Below are 20,694 nucleotides of genomic sequence, written 5' to 3'. Positions count from 1 at the left end.
GGCAGCAGCGCGGCGAGGATCCCGGCGGGACACCGCGCTGGAGAGCCTTAATAGAGCTGTAACCTTACAGCTCCAAATTGCCTTCCTGCAGGAGACAAATCCGAGCCAGGAAATTGGTAGGAGCTGAGCAGATCTGGAGGCTGATGGAGCTAATCCCAGGCATGTTTATATGCAAAGGCCCAGGGAGCCTCACTCAAAGCCGGTGCGAGCGCCGGAGCTCGCTGCTGGGTTTAATTCTCAGGTGCAGCCTGCTCCGAGGGGTGGGAAAAGCAGGGAAAATATGGAAAATCAGAACACTGGGAGCAAACATCACATGCCAGCTTCAAGGTCAGGACCTCAGCAAAACCATGCACTGGCTCCTGTTCACCCCATTTTAGAAACCACGTGGATAAACATTGCTGTGGTCCCTTGGAGGAGTTTGGAAACCTTTTCTTAGCCCAGCCTGGAGCAGGGACACACAGGCTCAGGGGACACTTCTTGCTGACTCCAGACTTCACATTAATTGTCCTGTCCCACCAGCCATTAATCAAATGTCTTCCACTTGCATTTTTATTGAAAATCAATTTAATAAAGTAGGTGGGAGTCCGCACGCTTCCATAACATCAGATAAATATTCATGGGCGCTTACACTGCTTTAGCTAAATGAGTTTTTTAAATTTAACTGGTGCAATTTCCTTGTTCCTTAATATATGGCTTGGCTTGCCCTTGTTCAGGAACAGAAACGAGGTGGGACTGGCTCACTCACAGGCACACCAAGGAAAACTCCTCTGCCCTGGAGCCAGCACCTCTGGGCAAGGATTGTGTCATCAGTAATTGGAAATACCAGTGCTGGGGTCAGCATCACCCAGAGCAAATCCCCAGAGCTGAGGTGGAATTCCAAAGGGCCTCTTGGAGTTGAAAACTCATTTTCCACCACTGAGAGCATGGCCCCCATTTTTTCCTCGGCAGGTGTGCCCTTTGATTTCCACTTTTCCCTCCCTGTTTAAGCAGCCATTGTGCTCCAGCAGCTAAAGCTAATGAAAATCCTTGGAAAATGCACCCCCCTGATGGTTACTGAAGGAGGTTAAAAGGCTTCCAGCTACCAAAACACACCACACACCAGGGAAAGAACAGAAACACACCCACTCAGGATTGGAGAGTCCTTGGAGAAGGGATGAGCACCACGAGCAGCATCACTGAGACAATCTCCACCTGCAGCCCTGGGGAGGGCAGGTCAACCCCGAGCAAGGCTCCTTGCTGCAGCCCTCCTTCCCCAAGGCAGTTGTCAGAGCCAGATGGAAAAAAGAAAAAGCCTGACACATTGATCAAATTTAGGAGACAGGCAGGACTCAGACAGTCCCTATCAGCGAGAGATTTCACAGCATCCAACAGCTCTTTGTTAACTGGAGCAGTGAGGAGCTGCAGCTCCCAAAAAGCAGCAATGCAGGGCAGTTCAGCCACTGCCAGGATTCTTGTCGTGTTATCCCAGTGATACCCTTCTCTTGAAAGGCAGTGCTTCAGAAATCCAGCACACCATCACTTTGCCTTTGTTATTCATGCAAACTGACTTGTTTTCATCCTTACAGCCCCGACCTAATTCCCCGTGCACACGCTCCCTACAGAGCCCCGGCCAGGATTTGCTTTCTCGGTGCTTTGGTGACATGAAGGTTGTGACTGGCCCTGCAGACAGGCCCAGAGAGCCTGAGCCCTGGCACAGGGCACAGAGGGCCCTCCCAGAGTCACATTTCCCATGCTCCAGCTCTAGGGCGTGGGTGGTGTGAGCACAAACGGGATCCATCAAGTGCCACCATCACGGTTCTCCCTTTATCCCCAGCAGCAGAGGTGGGCAATCCTCACTTTGTGATGTCACCAGAGGCTCGTGGCTCAGATCCTCCCAAAACACAGCAGGGCCAGCTCTCCTGCAAGCCTCCCAGAGCACTGGTTTCCCTGATTTCCCTGCTATTAAGACAGCAGCCCTGCCCTGGAGAGATCAGCCTCGCCGGAGACAAACTGCCTGTCAGCAAACAGCACTAAATACAGGGTATCATACTCCACAGATGGTGGCATGCTTTTAGTGTTTTCTCTCTTGGATGCAGGTCACACCACTAATGTCATCTCCAAACACCGAAATCCTACATGTGAAAAGGTAAAGCTTAATTGCCTTGAACAGCAACTCTTGTATTGACTCCAACATAAGGCCCATAAATATTAATACAGCTATATTTAGCCCCTTTCAATTACACATACAAAATTGAACATCTTTCTGGGAACAAATCAGTCCAGATAGGGCTTGGATTTTTTTTCCTTTTCCCTTTTTAATGCGTTCTGCATCAAAATAATAATAATTGCAATTGACCCAAAGCTTTAAAAAACCCCAAACAACAAAACCAGTGGATGGAGGCAAAGTCTTAAAGATATTTTTCTGGCTCAACCAACTCACTGGGCAGGTGTTCAGGGGCACTTGCATACTCCTAACCTCAGCTCTGCCCCACCTGGTTCCCATTTATTTGTTGACTCAGTCCTTTTGCTGGAGGGCAGCAAAAGGGCCCCACTGAAGGTGTGTCACACAGGGGAGCTGCTGGCACAGGGATGCTCCAGGGAGGTCCCATCCAAGCATGGCCATGCCCACACAAAGCTTTCTGCAGTTAAAGACCTTCTCCTTTGTATAAAAATCACATCCTCTTTACTGATTTGCAGATTAATTATACATTGCTTCCCTTGCCAAAGTGGCCTTAATGGTATTGACATGACAAAGAGGAGCTATCAGAAAGCTTCTCTCATAACCATGGCCAGATTGATCAGGGAAGAAGAAAGGAGGTTTCATGCCTTTGTTTTTTAACCCTTCCTCATGAAAGCAGACAAGGCCCTTTTCTAGGAAAAAGTGTTTTCAAACTCAGGCAAGACCAGGTGCGTCTCTCCAAAGGAAAGAGCTCTCATCTTTCATGCACAAGAGCCTGGAATTCAATTCCCACATGTGCACAGACCCTTCACATAGAACACAACTTGGAGGGGGGACAAAACCCCACAGAGTTTGCATTTTTTGCAGGACAGTGGCCACAGCTGGCTAAAGTACATCCACATGATGAGATGAGAAATCAGATGAGTAAGAATGAATGCAGGACAGCAAAAAAAACCCCTGATCTAACCTGTATGAACACAAAACTTCCCAAACAAGAGCTCTGAGGGATGCAGCAAGGCCTGTGCAGAGCCTCTGGCTGTGCTTTGGGGGGTTTGTTATGGTCCTCAGACCCTTTCCTCAGCAAAGTTTCTTGTATCACAACTGATCTTTCCAAACCAGAGCTGTCTGAAATGGCTTTTGTGATGTCCAAACAGCATCCTGGCTTTTCAGACACCATTTATTTCGCTCCAGTCACGAGTTGTTCCATCCTCTGACTCAGCCTGAACTTTGTCATCAATAGGATTTTCCAGCAGGTTGGGAGAGGGGGAAAAAAAATAAAAAAATCATATGCTTCTTCTATGCCTGTTGTTCTCAGCACTTTGGTTCGAATTATACCCTTCCAGAAGGTAAAGAGAACGGGGTGTCCTTTCCTCACAATGCAAATTGCAGATTAAAATCCCTCTCTAGGCTATACTCTGTGCCTATAATTGTCAGTACTCCACAAGCACTCTTTTTTTCTTTTTAATAAACATTAGCTGCACATCCTTCAGAGGCACATTTTTAAAGTTCAGTTACAAGTTAGCAGACAAAGAAATATTACAGGAAATTCCTGCCCCACCAGGTGAGGGTTTTGCCACTTCAACAGGGTATTTCCCTCTGACTTTTAATAGTCTTTGGTTAAGGGACCCTGCACAGTGTAGCCTCACAGCCTTGCAGCATTCCCCAAAGCCCCATGCATCCTCCACCCTCACCAACTCTCCAGTATTTTATTTAATCAAACAATAACCTTTAAATAAATGGAACAGCATTAAGAAGCTAACAGGTCTGAAGCAGCAGCATTAATCCCCCTCCACAGGGGGCTCAGATGGATGTGATTTGATTGCTTCTTCCAGGTGGATCAGGGCTGAAATTCACCACCAACACAATCAATGACTTTGCCTCATCAGACATAAACAATACCTCTATATTACTACATGAACTGCTGCAAACATTTTATCCTCTAGCTCAACAAATAAAATAGCTGCTATTTCCTCAGTATTTGACCAGTTGTTTCACCACCAGCTTCCCAGAACAAACCAATTAAAGTTGTTTTTAAACTCCATAACATCCAATAAAACAATCTTATTTCTCAATCCATATCAAAGCCCCATTATAAATCCTTTACATGGGCCTGAACGAATGGAAATTCTAATAAAGGAGAAGCTGCCATAGTCCAACAGATCAATAAAGACGTCCTCACAAGCAGTTTATAGCCATCTATAACATCATCTACTAATGTTCTTAAACCCATCTAACACATGTTCAACATGCTGAAACATCAGCTCTCGCCTTCCAGAGTCATTATAAACAAACACCATCATCCCATCTCTGACACATGCACAGCTCCCCCTCGGGCAGGGAGCAGCTGCCTGACACTCACACTGCTTCACTGCAGGTGGCTGAGCCAGCACTGCAGCTCTGAGACACTCAGTACATATCACTGGGGCAAAAACCCCCCTCCAGCTGGCTTTCCTTTCCTAGAAATACTTCTTGCTCCTTGGGGAAAATCTCCTTGCCTACATGTGTGGGTGGAGGGCAGGGGGAGCAGCTCCTCGCTGGAAACACGCAGCCAGGGAGGCAACAGCTAAAAAAGGCACCCACAGGAGCAGGAGAAACACTTCTCACAAATCACAGCCCCACAGCCCAGGGGCTTGGCTGGGCTAAAAAAGGCACCCACAGGAGCAGGAGCAACACTTCTTCTCACAAATCACAGCCCCACAGCTTGGCTGGGCTAAAGAAAGCACCCACAGCAGCAGGATCAACACTTGTCCTCCCCACAAATCACAGCCCCACAGCCCAGGGGCTTGGCTGGGCTAAAAAAGGCACCCACAGGAGCAGGAGAAACACTTATTCTCACAAATCACAGCCCCACAGCCCAGCAGCTTAGCTGGGCTAAAGAAGGCACCCACAGGAGCAGGAGAAACACTTCTCACAAATCACAGCCCCACAGCCCAGCAGCTTGGCTGGGCTGAAGAAAGCACCCACAGGAGCAGGAGCAACACTTGTCCTTCTCACAAATCACAGCCCCACAGCCCAGGGGCTTGGCTGCTCTGGAGAGCCCAGGAGCGTGCACACAGTGCTGGTGATGGATTTTGGCCACATGACTGCCCTTGCAGAGGGGGGCAGACACAGACCTGGTGTGGTGAACCCCTCACTGCTCTGCCAGATGCCCCCAAAGCACCAGTGCTGACCCCAAGCCAGGTGTTTCACACCAAAAGCAATCAATCTCCTTTCACAGTGGATTCCCCACCCCTCCCTGGTTCTTGTGACACCCCTGAAGCTTTGATCCAGGCTTGTGTTGCCCTCAGCACATTCATAACTTATTTAAGAGAAGACTTCCACCCTTAGGCACAGCTGTCAGGGCCGTGCTCCTCGCCTGCCTCCTGATGTGTGCAAGGCTTTTCACACACAGCTGTGCACCAGGGGTGCAAACAGCAACACCACCAGGAATTCTGGGCCACAGAGGAGAGCACCAGGGCTCTGCAAATCCACAGCAAAGCTGCCTTTGGAGAGCTGCCCTCGAGGGGAACACAACCTTTCTTTAATTTGTTCACAGACAGATCTTGACTTCAGAAGTTTGACGAGCAGAGCAGGGTCCCTGTTGCCCAGAAAGGTAAACAGAAGGAAATGCTGTTCAGGCAATGCCTCAGCTTCAAATTAAAACTCATCAAGGAAGCTCAGACAGAGACAAAAATCTGAGATAAGACATGGATTTTGGGGTTTTTTCTAAGAAAGGATCAAATTCCTCCCTGGAGTAATCAATACAAAGCATGAAGTCAGATCAGAGAGAAGAGATGAGAAGTTGGGAGAAGTGGAACATTAAGACAGAAAAACAGATTAAACACAGACTCAAAACCCTAGAAATTGTAATAAACAACAGAGGACAGTTCTGTTTGTCATCTCATGTTTCTCTCACACAAACACTAGGTCTAGATAATGTTTCTAAGGCAGCTTTATCACACACAGGTGAAAAACCTATCCACAAATGAAAAGGTCAATTTCAACATTTCATCCAGATTTTAGGAAATAAAAGTTCCATAAACTTCAATCTGGACAATTTAACAATTTTTACCACTGTTATAGGTTAATGTCACTGCAAACAGATTTCTTCTTGGTTCCTGCCAGGCAGATAAGGTCTTGCTGTTTCATTTTGGACAGCACTGTACTTTCAAGAGAAGGCAGCTCTGTAATTTAATTATTCTATTTCAGCCCCTGTGCCTTAGTGCTCCCACAGTAACAGACAAGCCCTCACCTGCAGGAGGTCAGGCCAAAGTGACAGATGCACTGAGGTGTAGCACACCAAGCATCTCCTGGGAATGTCTCAACCTAAAGGGAGCTGCTCTGAACCCAAATCCAAACCCTGCTGGCCATCAGCACTTGAATTAGTGAAAGGCAGGTGGCCAGGCAGGGATACAGATGTTCCTCAGGAGCCATCCTGCCAAACCACAGCATCATTAAAAGAGCAGGAAGAGACACTGCACCACAGAAAGAGGAAACAAGAGAAACCCCAACAGAGGTGCACTTTGCTGACAAAATAATCATGGAAATGCAACAGCAGGATAAATATTAACAGATCAAAACCATTGGCAAGACAGAGCTGACACAGTTAGGACAGAGAAAAGGCACCACAGGCCAGGTGGGCACCCCTGATCTGAGTCCTGCTGTGAGCAGCAGGCCCTGACTGCACCAAGTCCTGCTGGAGCCCAGCGTGGGCTGGGAGGTGCTGACACCAAAGAACAGCACAGTGGAGAGGAGGAAGAGGAGCCTGGGCTGCTTTCACCCTCTGGACAGACCCAGTTGGGAGGGTAAAAGCTGGGCCTCCCTTTTGTCTGCATGGGACCACCCCAGGGACAAGGAATGGGTGCCACACCCGTCCCCAATGGAGAAGGAACCCAAGGGGCGAGGGGCCTTGCTCTGCCTGGGGAATTGTGCTGCTTTAATCCAGCTGTCAGTGTTTGCTGCTCCTGCTAAGCCCCAAGGACACTTCAGGAGGCTCCCAAACCTCAGCAGCCCCTGGTGCAGAGCTGGCCTGGCAGGATGCTGAGCAGCCACCACCCCTCAGCAGGGCTGAGCTGCTCAGGGGCTCCAGAGAGGCTCCAAGGAAACAGCACATGAGTTACCTTGTCAGTCATGCTGCATCCAGGAGGGATAACACCCATTGATCCCAGCCTGGCTGTTTAACATGCTACAAATTGCTTGTTAATTGCAATTGGAGAAACTTGCTTATCTAGGATGTTTACAACTCGTCTTTTAGAAAACTGAGCAGCCTACTCTCTTCCCCTCTTCCTTGGGGCAGAATCTTTCCCTCCTGGCATGCCCTGGAAAATCCCAGCAGTTTTCTGGAATTCTTCCCAACCACTCAATACAGAGATTTTGTCCAGATGCCCTCTGGGTTCCTCAGCCTTACCCCAAATGTACCTCAGGCACACCCCTGGCCCTGTGGAACAGCAAATCTCTGCCTGAGCTGGAAAAACCCCTTTTGCTTTGCAAACAGCTGTGGAAGGTCCCACATGCCTCCTCCTCCAGCAGTAATAGCCCTACACTGCCAAAGCATATTTAAAGCAGGCTGTAAGGAAGGAAAAACCTGGAAATGTCCCCTCCTGGCCCTGCCCAGGCATTCCCAGCGTGGGTCTGTTCCATTTGCCAAATGCCATCAATTAGGAATAAAGTAGAGGGGGTTCAGCTGCCCAGGGAGCACCACTGACCCTAGAACCCCCATCCTCTGTGCTCTCCCTCATGGTCACTGTGCTGGACACCACAGTGGCCCTGTAAGGACTGCAAGGACACACAGGGTGGTTTTGGACATCTGTCATTCATGAAGAGTCTCTTGTGGTCCCTTCATCTGCATCCCACTACTTGAGCATCTCTTCTTTTGGGGCACAGGACATCTCAGCCTTGCTCAGGCAGTTCCACCTCCTTCTCCTGGCCACATCTCCCCTCTCCTGCTCTCGGGAGCTCCAGGGAAGCTGCAGGTGCATAAAGGAGGCTCTGCAGGGAGCCCCAGCAAGGAGAACCTGAGAGATGGAGACAGACACTTCTCACCTCAGCCCCTGCAGGCTGGGCAGAGCATCTGTGTGACTTCAGAGAGCATCTTAATGACTTCAGAGAGCATCTGTGTGACTTCAGAGAGCATCTGTGTGACTTCAGAGAGCATCTGTGTGACTTCACAGAGGACCTGTGTGACCTCAGAGAGGACCTGTGTGACCTCAGAGAGCATCTTAATGACTTTACAGAGCATCTGTGTGACTTCAGAGAGCATCTGTGCGACTTCAGAGAGGACCAGTGTGACTTCAGAGAGGACCTGTGTGACTTCACAGAGGACCTGTGTGACTTCACAGCTCCAGACCACGAGCAGAGGCCCGTGCTGCCCACAGAAGCTCTCTCAGGACATTTTCTGGTCCTGCAAGGCTGGCCATGACAGCAGATGTCTCCATTCCCTCGGGGTCCATCACTGCTCTCTCCTGGCTTAATAACCAATCTGTCCCCAGTTCTCCCAGGGGAAACACAGCCTTTGTGCTGACAGCTCCTTCCTCTCCTGCCCCACTCTGAGCCCTAGAAGATGTTCTGTTTGTGCAGCTACCCCTTCCCTGAGCCCAGATTGTCCTTCAGTGGCCATGAGGCCACAGAAAAGACTCTGCTCTGTTCCTGAGAGGAATCCCGTGGGCAGAGCCAGGGAGAAACCTCCTGCCTGACACTGTGACACAAATGGTCCTGTCCCCAGGGCTGCAGGACAAGGGGTCTGACAGCCACCTTCCCCTGCCCTAAGTGTGCTCCCAAATCTGCCCCTTGCCCCAGGAGAGCACAGACTCCTGGCTGGCCTGGCTGTGCCCTGTTTGGGGCAGGAGCAGCAGGCAGGGCCATGCTCACCTGGAGCCTGGCTCTGCAGCAGCAGCAGGCACTCCTGAGCAGCCTCAGCACTCGCTTCAGCTCTGCCTGCAGCATCCTGGCAGCAAGAGGAGCTCTGGCATGGCAGCTATTAGAGTGGGTGGCAGCAGATGGTGAAAGCAGAGGGGATAAGAAAATAAATACAAAGAGGCTATCTTGAGGGGAGAAGTCACCACATTAACACTCTGTTGCTTACACAGTGTCTTCTCCCAAAGTCTAAACAAACACTGCTCAGCTCCTGGTGCACAGGGAGCTGAGGGAGGGGACAGGGCTGAGCACACAGCACTGCAGAGCCCTGAGAGGTGCTGCAGCCCCAAACCCTGCCCAGCCCTCCGTGTCCCAAATGTCTGCAGGGCCACCTCATCCAGAGCAGGAAAACCAGCCAGGCAAAGAGCCTGCATGTCCTGCTTCACACAGGTTACACACAATCCAGGGAACTCCATCCTCCCAGCAGCCTGTGTGGGCACAAGAGCACCACATCTGCCCTTTGCATGGACTGCAGGGTATGGATGCTCTTCCCTGACATCTTCAGAAAAGCAAAGGAAAACATTCCCAAGGGAAATGGGGAGACTACAGGGAGTGCCCAGTGCTGTCTTACAGGAAAACCAATGCTCCTTGTCCATGGCCCAGTCCCACTGCAGCACAGCTGCTCATGGGGAGCAAGGCAATCCCTTTCCCAGCCCTCACACAGCCCTGGACAAAAAACTACAGGAAAAGGAATATTATTTAAGGAGTTCAAAGCTTAATCCTGCTGCATCCCATCTGGTCAGACTGGTTACCCCTGACACTGCTGGTGCACCTGTAAACACACTGACAAGTGTCAGTAAAGTGACAAGTACCAGAGCTGGCTTGGAGCTCTCTATCAAAGTGTTCACCCCACAGAAAACCCAGATTCTGTAAGATAAAAGAGCCCTAATCTTGCTGGCTCTTCCATTAACCCTAAGCTCTGGAGTCTGCAGCAGGACCATTTCTGCTTCTCTGGCCACCAGCAGCAGTGGGAGGAGAGGTCTTTCCCTCTAATTCTCCTCCTGAGAGGCCTCCAAGGCTTCAGCCTTGGGAAAAACAACCAAAACTGGGGAGAGCCTGGCTTAACAGGCTGCTCTACACACAGAGGGCAACTCACTGCCAGTCAAGAGCCCCCCAAAACCTGCAGCTCTCATCACCACCTCCCACCTGGGTCTACCAGAGTGCCTCAAGTCTCTGTCATTCACAAAGAGTCTCTTGTGGTCCCTTCATCTGCATCCCACTACTTGAGCACCTCTTCTTTTGGGGCACAGGACATCTCAGCCTTGCTCAGGCAGTTCCACCTCCTTCTCCTGGCCACATCTCCCCTCTCCTGCTCTCGGGAGCTCCAGGGAAGCTGCAGGTGCATAAAGGAGGCTCTGCAGGGAGCCCCAGCAAGGAGGTGAGAGCAGTCCTTAAACAGACAAGGGCTGGCTCAGGCAAAGGCAATTTATTATGTTAAACATGTTATTAAAGGATCTAAAGCAACAGAGCAAAGATGTTCCAAGAAAGGTTTGAACTTCCCCAGCAAGGGGCTCTTGGGACTCCTCTTGTTAATACTGAGCAGCCTTGTCTGCAGCTGAGCCTACAGTGAGCAGAAATGCCCCTCAGTCCCCGTGCAGAACTCGTTTCACTGAAATCAATACAGCCATGGGGGAGACTGGAGGAAGCAAAGCTATTAGTGGGACCAGAGTTAATTCTGGGGGAAAGAAACAAGCAACAAAAGCAATAAAACTGACTGATTGCTTATGCAGACACTGTAACCCTTTCCTGGCCGGGTCCTGCAGCACAGCAGAGGGGAGGATGCTGGCTGGGAAAGCCCCTCCTGCCCAGGGTTGGCACAGTCTCAAGGGCAGCTGCAGGGCACAGGGCTGTGGCACAGAGCTGGGCATGGGGCTGGGAGAGGCAGGGCTGCTCTGGGGAAGGAAAGGGACATTCCAGGAGATGCCATCAGCATGCAAGAGCTCAGCAAAGCAGCTCTTGGCAGCAGGACTGCAGAAAATGGGACAGCACGTGGTGACTCCAGCTCTGGGTGGGAATCACAGCTTTGGTGAGCAGGAGAGCTCAGGGCAGTGCAGGGACAGCCCCTCCCAGCCCCAGGGACACTCAGCTGTCAGCACCTGAGAGGGGCCACCTCTGCCACAGCACAGCACACCAGGAAACCACTCATACCCACATCTCCCTAATTTCACACCTGTCTTCCCCACACATCTCCCTGTTTCTTCTGCCCCCTTAGATGATGCTGACTGTAGCTGTAGGCATTAGGTGGGAAGGTTTTTCCTTGGTTTTTCCTTCTCAGGCACCTCAGACAAGTCAGGAGCTTGCAGAGAGGCTCTGCAGCAGCAGCAATGTTGGCAGCAGTGCTGAAGGCAGCTCAGGAGGCAGCAGGGCCTGGGTGAGTGCCCAGTGCCCAGAGCAGCACAAGGGGGGAGAGCCTGCCAGGTGACAGCTGCATAGGAAATAACTGAGAAGATGTGGAGATAGAGGCTCTGTAGCAAAGCAAACTGACTAAAATCAACACCAACATGAGCTGAAGGTTCTGCAAGCTGGTGGTACACAGCCACAGGATGGTTCAGGTTGGGAAAGGTCATCAAGCCCAGCTGTGCAGCCAGCATCACCACCATGTTCAGCACTAACCATGCCCTCAGGGGCCACACCAACACTTTCAGGGATGCTGGCTCTACCATTTCCCAGAGAGCCTTTCCCAGTGCTTTACAACCCTTTCTGTGAAAAGTTTTTCCTTACATCTAATCTAAACCTCCCCTGGTGCAACCTGAGGCCATCTCCTTTTGTCCTGTTATTTATTTCCTTGGAGAACAAACTGACCCATACCTGGCTCCAAGCTTCTTTCAGGGAGCTGTAGAAAGTGAGAATGTCCCCCCTTTTCTCTAGGCTGGGCTCTCCCAGCTGCTCCTCATCAGAGTTGTGTCCAGACCTTTTCTGTGGACATGCTCTGCCCCTCAATGAATGTATCAGCATTTCTGAAAGGGAATTTTTTTTTCCCTGTCTCTAAAATCGCAGGAATAGGTTCACCCACAGCTGCTCCATCTGCAGGCCTGTCCTTGCACTGTCACAGGCCACCACAGCACCCAGGGACTCACCTCAGCCCATGAGACACCCAACAGCCAAACTGTAGCCCCACATTTCTCTTCCCAGAGAAAAGCAAGGCACAGTTCTTCCCAAGAATATTTCTGGGATTCACATTCTCTGAACCTCAGAGAAAGAAAAAACAATTCTTATCATTTGCTGTGCCTGTGTTTGTGCCAAAGTAGAATGCAATGTGGAGATTGTTTACCCACAGTGATGGTGTTTTGTTTCCTTGGCCTGTCAGGCCCAGGTGTGTGTGTGTGTGTGTATGTGTTGGGACTGTTGGGGGACAGTCAGGAGATTCTGTGCAGTGTGTGCAGGGTTAAGTGCTTGGCAGATCCAGTTTAGATGTAATGTAATATAGTGTAATATATTATAGAATAATATAGCATAATAAAGTAATTAATTAGCCTTTTGATAGTAACCATCTGAAATGAAACAAATGTGTTCAGTACAGGTGTCACTGGATAATCAAATATCAAAAGCCAAATAGAGGTAGAAATAACTTTTGAGAAGACATCATGGGAAAATAAAGGATCAGAAAAGACAGCATTGATAGGCAGGAAAATTTTGCTATAGCCTCCACTAGTATCAAAATTCTACCCTGTCACAGACATCTGTTATGAAAAATCCTTTCTTTAGGATTTTTCCTCCTGAGAAGCTGAGAGGCCTCAGGAACAAAATCTAAGCAATGGTTATCTGCTGCTGTGCAATGCAACAGGTGCATCTGGGATTGGCCCATGTTAGTTTGTTTGTAATTAATGGCCAATCACAGTCAGCTGGCTCAGACTCTCTGCCTGAGACAGAAGCTTTGTTATCATTCTTTCTGATTCTATTCTTAGCCAGCCTTCTGATGAAACCTTTTCTTCTATTCTTTTAGTATAGTTTTAATGTAATATATATCATAAAATAATAAATCAGCCTTCTGAAACATAAAGTCAGATCCTCATCTCTTCCCTCATCCAAGAACCCCTGTGAACACGGTCACACTACCCTCACCACAAAATCCTAGGAATTATAAACCTTTTCTTGATGATATTCTATCTCTTGATCAGGGTCCCTCCTTGTAACATGAAATCTCAGCCTGAAGTCTGGGAGAGGGGAGGGTGGGATCTGCAAGGAAGCCAACTTGTACACAGTGCCTTCAGCACTGCACTTCTTGGCCCATATTCGGCCTCCCTTTTGATAAGATGGAGTCACATGAATCATTCTCTCCCCTTGCTGGGGGTTGCCAAACACCTTCAAGACAGGGAAACAGCCCCAGAGTGAGCCTGGCACTGAACAGCCCATGCTCCTGGCAGTGCCAGAGTCATTCCCAAGCCATCTGAGCTGCCTGGCCCTGCTGAGGCCTGCAGGGAGCATCACTGACCTCCGAGGCCAGGCCGCAGGCGGTTGTCGTAGCCGTCCAGGAGCCGGTCCAGGATGCGCGTGAAAATGGTGATGTTGTCCTTGCTGTCATCCACGACGTCTGAGACGTGCTTCTGAGAGAGCCTGGCACAGGGACAGGGGGGAAAAGGCAGGAGAGAGGGTTAGAGGGGAAATCTGCACCATGTGTGCTCCCAGAGCTACAGGGAGGGAAGGGCCTGAAGGGCAGGATGGGACTCAGGTTTGGGTAAATTTGTGTGATTGCAGAACTCACCACAGGGATTTCTGATCCCCTCTCCTCATTATCCTTTCCCCTTCTTTCCCAGCTACAGGGAGGGAAGGGCCCGAAGGGCAGGATGGGACTCAGGTTTGGGTACATTTGTGTGATTGCAGGACTCACCACAGGGATTTCTGATCCCCTCTCCTCACTGTCCCCTCCCCTCCTTTCCCAGCTACAGGGAGGGAAGGGCCTGAAGGGCAGGATGGGACTCAGGTTTTGGTAAATTTGTGTTTACAGGACTCACCACAGGGATTTCTGATCAACTTCAGCTCCCATCTGCCCTCACAGAGCTGCTCACTGTGCTCTCCCCACCTTTCCCTGCCCAGATCCACCATGAGGGATCCACCACTGCACCACGGGGAGTGGTTTAGGAGCCCTGTTTTAACAGGAATGCCCCAGCATCCCTTGCCTGCCCCTAAAAATGGGCATTTTCTGAATAGAGGCTGTGGGAAGCTGAGTTGCTGAGGTGCCACTATCTCCTTACAGGCCACATGGAAAAAGTGACACCAGGTATTTGGCAGATTGAGCCATTTCAAAGATCTCTGCCCCAGGGAAGAGGGGAGAGAGAAAAATAGGAATTCAGTAAACAGGCTTAAAGCCTCATCATTAAAACACTTAGTGAACCATCCCTGCAGTTGGCTGAACTTTTCCCTGCTTATAAAAACAAATGAGCTTCCACATTCCCATCTCTGCTCAACACAAGAAGCCTGGAAGCCCCCAAACAAGATGATTTCCTCAGAACACATTCTGCCCCAGGTGGAATAAAACAAGGAGTAAATTCCTCTAAAAAAGCACATCTCACTGAACAAAATCTTCAATGCGGTTTTGCAAACACAAGGGGCTCAAGTAATACATTTGCATTTTGTGCCTCCCTTTCAATCAACAGAAAAGGAGATTGTGAGTCCTTCTGGAACCACCTGCCTCTAAAAGAGATTTCAGATGGCACAGAGCAGCAGTGCTGTGGCTTCAAGCACAGCTTTCCCCAGCAAAAATAGCTGTTAGGACCAAAACAAATGGAAAGGCAGAAGATTAAGTAACAGAAAACAAAAAGAAAAATCTATAGAGATGAAGAGTTTTCAAGGAAGATGGAAGAGGAAATAACAGAGAGACAAATGAGGCAAAAAGAAAGATTAAGAGGCACAAACAGGCAGCGAGGTGGCTGAGGAAGCCCAGCCAGGCAGGGGAAAAAAGGCAGCTGAAGCAGAGGGATGCTCAGCAGCAGCTACAGGAGCCCCTTGGGAGCAGGGAAGCTCTGATTAGCAAATTGGCACTAAATGGAAAGGTGAATAACTGGGGAGCACTGGCCAGAGGAACACCACAAATGCCACAGACCAGTGCTGGTGGACATGCAAATCATGGTTCCAATTACCAAGGACAGCACCTTTGACCATCAGAAATGTAATCCTGGGGATAGAAAAGCCCCTAAATTGTCACTTTCTAACACTTCTGCCCCTTTCCTTCCCACTCCAGCCTTATGTCCTTTGATGTGTGGCAGTCACTGCTTTCAGCATGCATCATGAAATAACTGAGGGGAAAAATAATAAAACCAACAAAAAACTACAGGAAAAGGAATGGTATTTAAGGAGTTCAAAGCTTAATCCTGCTGCATCCCATCTGGTCAGACTGGTTACCCCTGACACTGCTGATGCACCTGTAAACACACTGACAAGTGTCAGTAAAGTGACAAGTACCAGAGCTGGCTTGGAACTCTCTATCAAAGTGTTCACCCAACAGAAAACCCAGATTCTGTAAGATAAAAGAGGTGCAAAGAGTATTTCCTAGCAAAAGAGGAAAAATTGAGAGCAGGGTATGGGTACTTCTAGAGTCAGGCTGAATCAATACTATTTAGAATGCTACAGTTAATTGGAATATTCCCTTTTGGGCAATTCTGACATTAATTTTCATTGGTTTCATTGACCAAACACTCTGGGAAATTTCCTTTCAAGTGCCTGAGGTCTGCTTCTCCAGGGGCACATCCCACCTCTCCCAAGACCACTTGGCCTCTGTTTTTTAGCAAAGCAACACCTGGAGAAATGGTAAAGCCAGGAAGGTGAGCCTCCAGGAGGGTAACACAGTGCTGAAATTCCAGTTTGCACAGGGTGAGGCATGGTTGGGATAACACCTGACCCAGCCCTAATGCAACCTGCCAGATCCAAACACCAAAACATGTCTGGCATTACAAACTGCATCACAGCCTCCAAGATTTCCAGCTGAATCCAAATGCTGGTTTTTCATCTGAACTTGAATTCCCTGCAGGTAAGAAGAGTTTTGAGAAATTTAACAAATGCCTGCAGTAATTAGTGGGGTTTCAATTGTAGCAGCTTTCAATAGATGTCATGGTTAAAAGCAATCTGTCCCAGTGTCTGCTGATGAGTATATAACCATCTATAACTTATGAATAGCTAGCATGCTCATGAAAAGCTCATTCATTAATGTTTTATAAGCTATCTTTAAAAATTACCCATAATATAAAGAGCTAGAGGACGGATTTTTGTGAAGGAACTCCTGGCGGAGGCTCAGTGGTGATGGGAAAAATGAGTTTACAAATTTCAAAGCTGTTTTACTTAGCCTGACATTTGAGGGTTTGACTTCAATGTGAGCAGTGTGGGATTCACTTGGGAGGTGCTGGGGGAGGAGCAGCGTAGGCAGGACAAGGGAAGGTGCAGGCAGGGGAGAGGCAGCAGCACCTCTGCCTGGCACCTGATTTGGGCTAATAATTCCTTTGCCAGGAAAGCTCTGGGCTGCCTCACCTCACCTTAACATAAAGCTAAAGCTGCCCTTTAGCAAGGCATAAAGGGACTGCAAAGAGATGTGCGGGATCAAGGTTTTAAAATAATTAAAATCCTCTAGGCAGGAAGGATGGAGGTTGACAGCAAATTTAATTAGGATAGGCTTGAGGAAAAGTCATTACCTTGCCACCTGTGCACAGGCTCTCTGGGGAGCTGTGCCACATCAGCACAGGGGTGCCCTCACACACAATTTGGGAAGCAAATCCTCCTGGGGACCAGTAGTGTGAGCAATCCCTACGTGGCAGGGGAGCAGCAGCTCTGGTGGGTACAGGGTGGGGAGGAAAAGGCAGCAGAGAGGAGGGCAGAGCTGCAGGCACAGGGCATGGGAACAGCCCCCACAGCCATTGTGGGGATGGGGTGAGAGGCCAGGGCTGACTGTGCCCATGCAGGGTCAGCACTCACAGGGCAGGGCAAGCTGCAAAGTCAAATCCAGGCAGACAAAGCAGAGCAGGGCAGGAGGGGCAGCACTGACATCTTTTCATGCATGAACATCCTTGATCCCTTCTGGACTTGTAACTCAGCGGGCAGCATTTCAGTGTCCATACCTGGTACTCTAAAGGCTTTTCTAAATGTTTTATAGAAGTCATGTATTATTTGCATTATTTCTCTCTCTCTGTGCAAAGCTCCTCCCTCCCCACATCTCCATCCTCCTCCCTCGAAGGGCTCCCTGAGCTCACCCAGCAAAGGCCCTGGTGGGATGCAGTCATGGACTGAAGGCTTTCATCCCCTCCAGGCAGCTCCCCGAGGCTGGGAAGGTGAGGCTGGCAGCAGCACTCTCCTTGCCAGGACAGCCAGAGCACACCCAGGCACAGGAGAGCAGCCAGGGTGGCAGAGAACCCCAGTGCTGCAGCAGGTCAGGTGTGCTGCCTGTGGGTCATTACACCATTAACAGCCAAACAGATGAAGCAGATTGATTTTCTGCTCTTTAAAATAGTATTAAAATATTAAATGGGGTGGGGGGAATCTCTCTTCCAGGTTAAAACTCAGGCAAGCAAAGTCCTTGCCCAGAATGAATTGTGAAGAGGCCAAATCTGAAAATAGGTTTTGTTGCAAAAAATTGCTGACAACTGATCTCAGTGACAGAACCTCAAATAATGCCAGTGTCAGCCACGTTAGGGACTGAAGAGCCCCTGGGTGGAAGGCATGGGGATGGGGACATGGGCAGGAGGGTCAAACACAGCACAGACCCTATAGTGCTTTGCCCTGGACCGCTTCATACACATCCTGCCCCCGGGATATTTAAGTTCAGTAAGAGGACTGCAGCCTTGGCCAACAGCTCAGCACTCAGCACCTTACCCATTAACATCAGCAGGGAGAGCCAGGAGCAGGAGCAGGACTCCAAGGCTGAGGAGGGAGAAGGGCCCCATTCCCGGGAGCCTCGGTGCCATGGTGGCAGCGTGCAGCCACTGCAAAACGAGCCTCCAAACCTGCCAGGGAGGGACAGAGGGGAATGACAGGAGAGAAAAGAGGTTTCAGTCACTAGGGAAAAGCAAACAGTTCCATTTTTCATGCTGGACAGCTGCCAGTATTTCTGGGGTCCTGCATTTGAGATCTCAGGAAACGCTCAGGAAGCAAAGGCAGCATCGTGGGCTGGAGCACTGCTGGCCCTGGGCAAGCTGCATCATGGCAGAGCCAAGCAGGCACACACATTAAACCCTCACAGCAGATCCTGCAGCTCCCCAAGTGCTTCAGCAGCCAAGTGCAGAGCTCACTCACAAAGCCACCACACTGGCTCTTCCTCCACCTCACCAAAGCCACCACACTGGCTCTTCCTCCACCTCACCAGAGCAACCACACTGGCTCTTCCTCCACCTCACCAAAGCAACCACACTGGCTCTTCCTCCACCTCACCAGAGTAACCACACTGGCTCTTCCTCCACCTCACCAGAGCAACCACACTGGCTCTTCCTCCACCTCACCAAAGCAACCACACTGGCTCTTCCTCCACCTCACCAGAGTAACCACACTGGCTCTTCCTCCACCTCACCAGAGCAACCACACTGGCTCTTCCTCCACCTCACCAAAGCCACCACACTGGCTCTTCCTCCACCTCACCTGCAGGCTCAGCCACAAGCTCCCCTTGCAGCAGTCCCAGCTCACCTGCTACCTCTGCCACCTTGGTGACATCCACTCAGCAGAAGCACTTGGGAAGTCTCCAGACCCATTTTTTTTTTCCCCAACATCTTTTTCTAGACAGTTAAACCCTCATTTAATTCTGGTAATGACACTGCCAGGAATTATTATTAAGTTTGACCACCGAGGCCCAAGGTGGTGGGAGCGCTCGACGATACTACACTTAGTGTGCTCAGAGTTTTCATTAATGCTCAGTTTTACTTTTATTGTGATGTTATTGCACATTTAACTGCCTTCTCCTTTTATGTATCTCATTATGTTGATGCACCTTGGAGCAGCACTGCCAAGCAACAGCCTGGATAAATAGAGCTTGTCGTGACATCTCCCCCTCACAACGCTCCCTGTCTGGCACCCAGGGGGTTCAGCCAGCCCCACTCTGAGCCCCCAGAGGCAGCAGTGAAGGCTCCAGTCAATCACAGCAGGCAGAAACCAGGGCAAGGTGCTGGTGCCAGCTAAATGTGACCTCTGGGTTTCTCCTCTCCACGCTGCAGAGCCTCAGGCAGCTCCCTCCAGCACTGGAGGAGGTGCTGGCTGCGCTGCCAAAGCCCAGCAGCTGGATGGCAATTCTGGCCCAGGATGAAGGGGCAGGGGAGCTATCTGAGTGCTGCCAAGGAGCAGGGGGTTCTGCACAGGGAGCTGGGAGAGGAGAGCTCCCAGCAGAATTCCCTCCTGTGCAGAGAGCTCAGCCCAGCAGCAGGGAAACACCTGGAGAGCACACATGTCCTCAGCGTGCACCTGGAGAAGAGGCTGGTGTGCTTCATCACATTTCTGCATTCAGCTGTCTCCCCACAGCAGTGGGGCCCTACAGTCTCCCTGGAGGCACTGCCTGATCCTTGTTTTTCAGCTCTAGGAGCACATGAGGTACCAGGCAGGCAGAAGGTAAGAGCCAGACACCACCAGTCCTTACCACCCACCTCAGCTTTTGTTCTGGCAAGATACTCACTAACAGCAGGCACAAGGGGAAAAAAACCAACCAACCAACCCAGCATTTGGCCCTAGTTACCTTTACCTTCCTCCCCATCAGCCACATAAAATCCTTGCAGAAATGAATGCACAGATTGATTTAGGCACAGTGTGCTCAGGCTTTTTCAATCAGGATTCCACCTGAATGCCCCCTAGGGAAGCTCATCCTCTGGCATGGACACACACCCATGGCTCTGGTGAGAAAAGCTCTGATTTGGGAGGCCTCCCTCCTCTGGCTCTCCCCACTTTCCAGCTGAGAAGGGACACACACAGTCTTGGAAATTCAAGTATTTGATGATGAAGCACAAATTAACTGGCTGAACATCTGTTCTGTGGGAAATTCCAATGTTTCTGGGAGACTTCGCTCCAAATCACAACAAGGACAGATAAAATGTTGATTTTTCTTACAAGGCAAATTCAGAACTTCTTCAAAAAGCAGCTTCTCAACAGATTTCGTTTCAACTTTTCCCTTTCATTTCATTTCAACTTGCATATTATACAATAGTATTTAATTGATTTTTTTTTTCCTAAGGCAATTTCAAATACTAGCCAAAAGCAAAAAAAAAAAAATAAAAAATAAAAAAAAAAAAAATAAAAGAACCATTGCTGTCTGTCCCCTCCCCTCCCCAAAACACCACTGAAAATTTTCACTGAAATCAACATTTTCCCATTCAACTGCTGATTTAAAAAAATGCTTTGTTTGGGCAGAATTTGCACAGCCAGCAGATTCTGACCAGGGATCCCCACACATGAGGACACCTTGGATTTGCAGCAGGTGCCTTCTGGCTCTGCAGGAACTGTTGTGGCTCCTGTAGAACATTTGGGGCCATCTTTATCAGATTTGGTGAAACCATGGGTGGAGCAGGTAATGCACCAACAGTGGAAAAGTGAAGCTAAAAAAAAAGAGCACTAGAAAATGGAGGAACAAGGTAATTTAGAGGGTCAGGAACAGTGACAAAATCCAGAACACCTTCCACGTGGGTGTGTCCTGTCTGTGCCAAGAAGCTTTTAACAACTGCATTTTCACCAGACCTTGTTCCTAGAGTTTTCCT

The 20,694-nt window shown here is 49.6% G+C and overlaps 1 protein-coding gene across 5 annotated transcripts in view; it reads right to left on the bottom strand.

The window, feature by feature from the left end:
* GABRA3 (gamma-aminobutyric acid type A receptor subunit alpha3) overlaps positions 1-20,694 on the bottom strand; it is a 120,459-nt gene that overhangs the window by 49,015 nt on the left and 50,750 nt on the right. For all 5 annotated transcript variants that reach the window (XM_077186227.1, XM_077186229.1, XM_054641630.2 and 2 more), the window contains exons 2-3: positions 17,843-17,973; positions 13,482-13,603 (exon numbers count right to left, since the gene is read on the bottom strand). In XM_077186227.1, the coding sequence (XP_077042342.1) occupies positions 13,482-13,603; positions 17,843-17,973 (253 nt within the window). The remainder of the gene's footprint in view (positions 1-13,481; positions 13,604-17,842; positions 17,974-20,694) is intronic.

This window comes from Agelaius phoeniceus, chromosome 14 (genome assembly GCF_051311805.1).
Source record: "Agelaius phoeniceus isolate bAgePho1 chromosome 14, bAgePho1.hap1, whole genome shotgun sequence".
Lineage (NCBI taxonomy): Eukaryota > Metazoa > Chordata > Aves > Passeriformes > Icteridae > Agelaius > Agelaius phoeniceus.
Note: the sequence above shows the minus strand (reverse complement) of the source record. Positions and strands in the feature narration are given on the sequence as shown.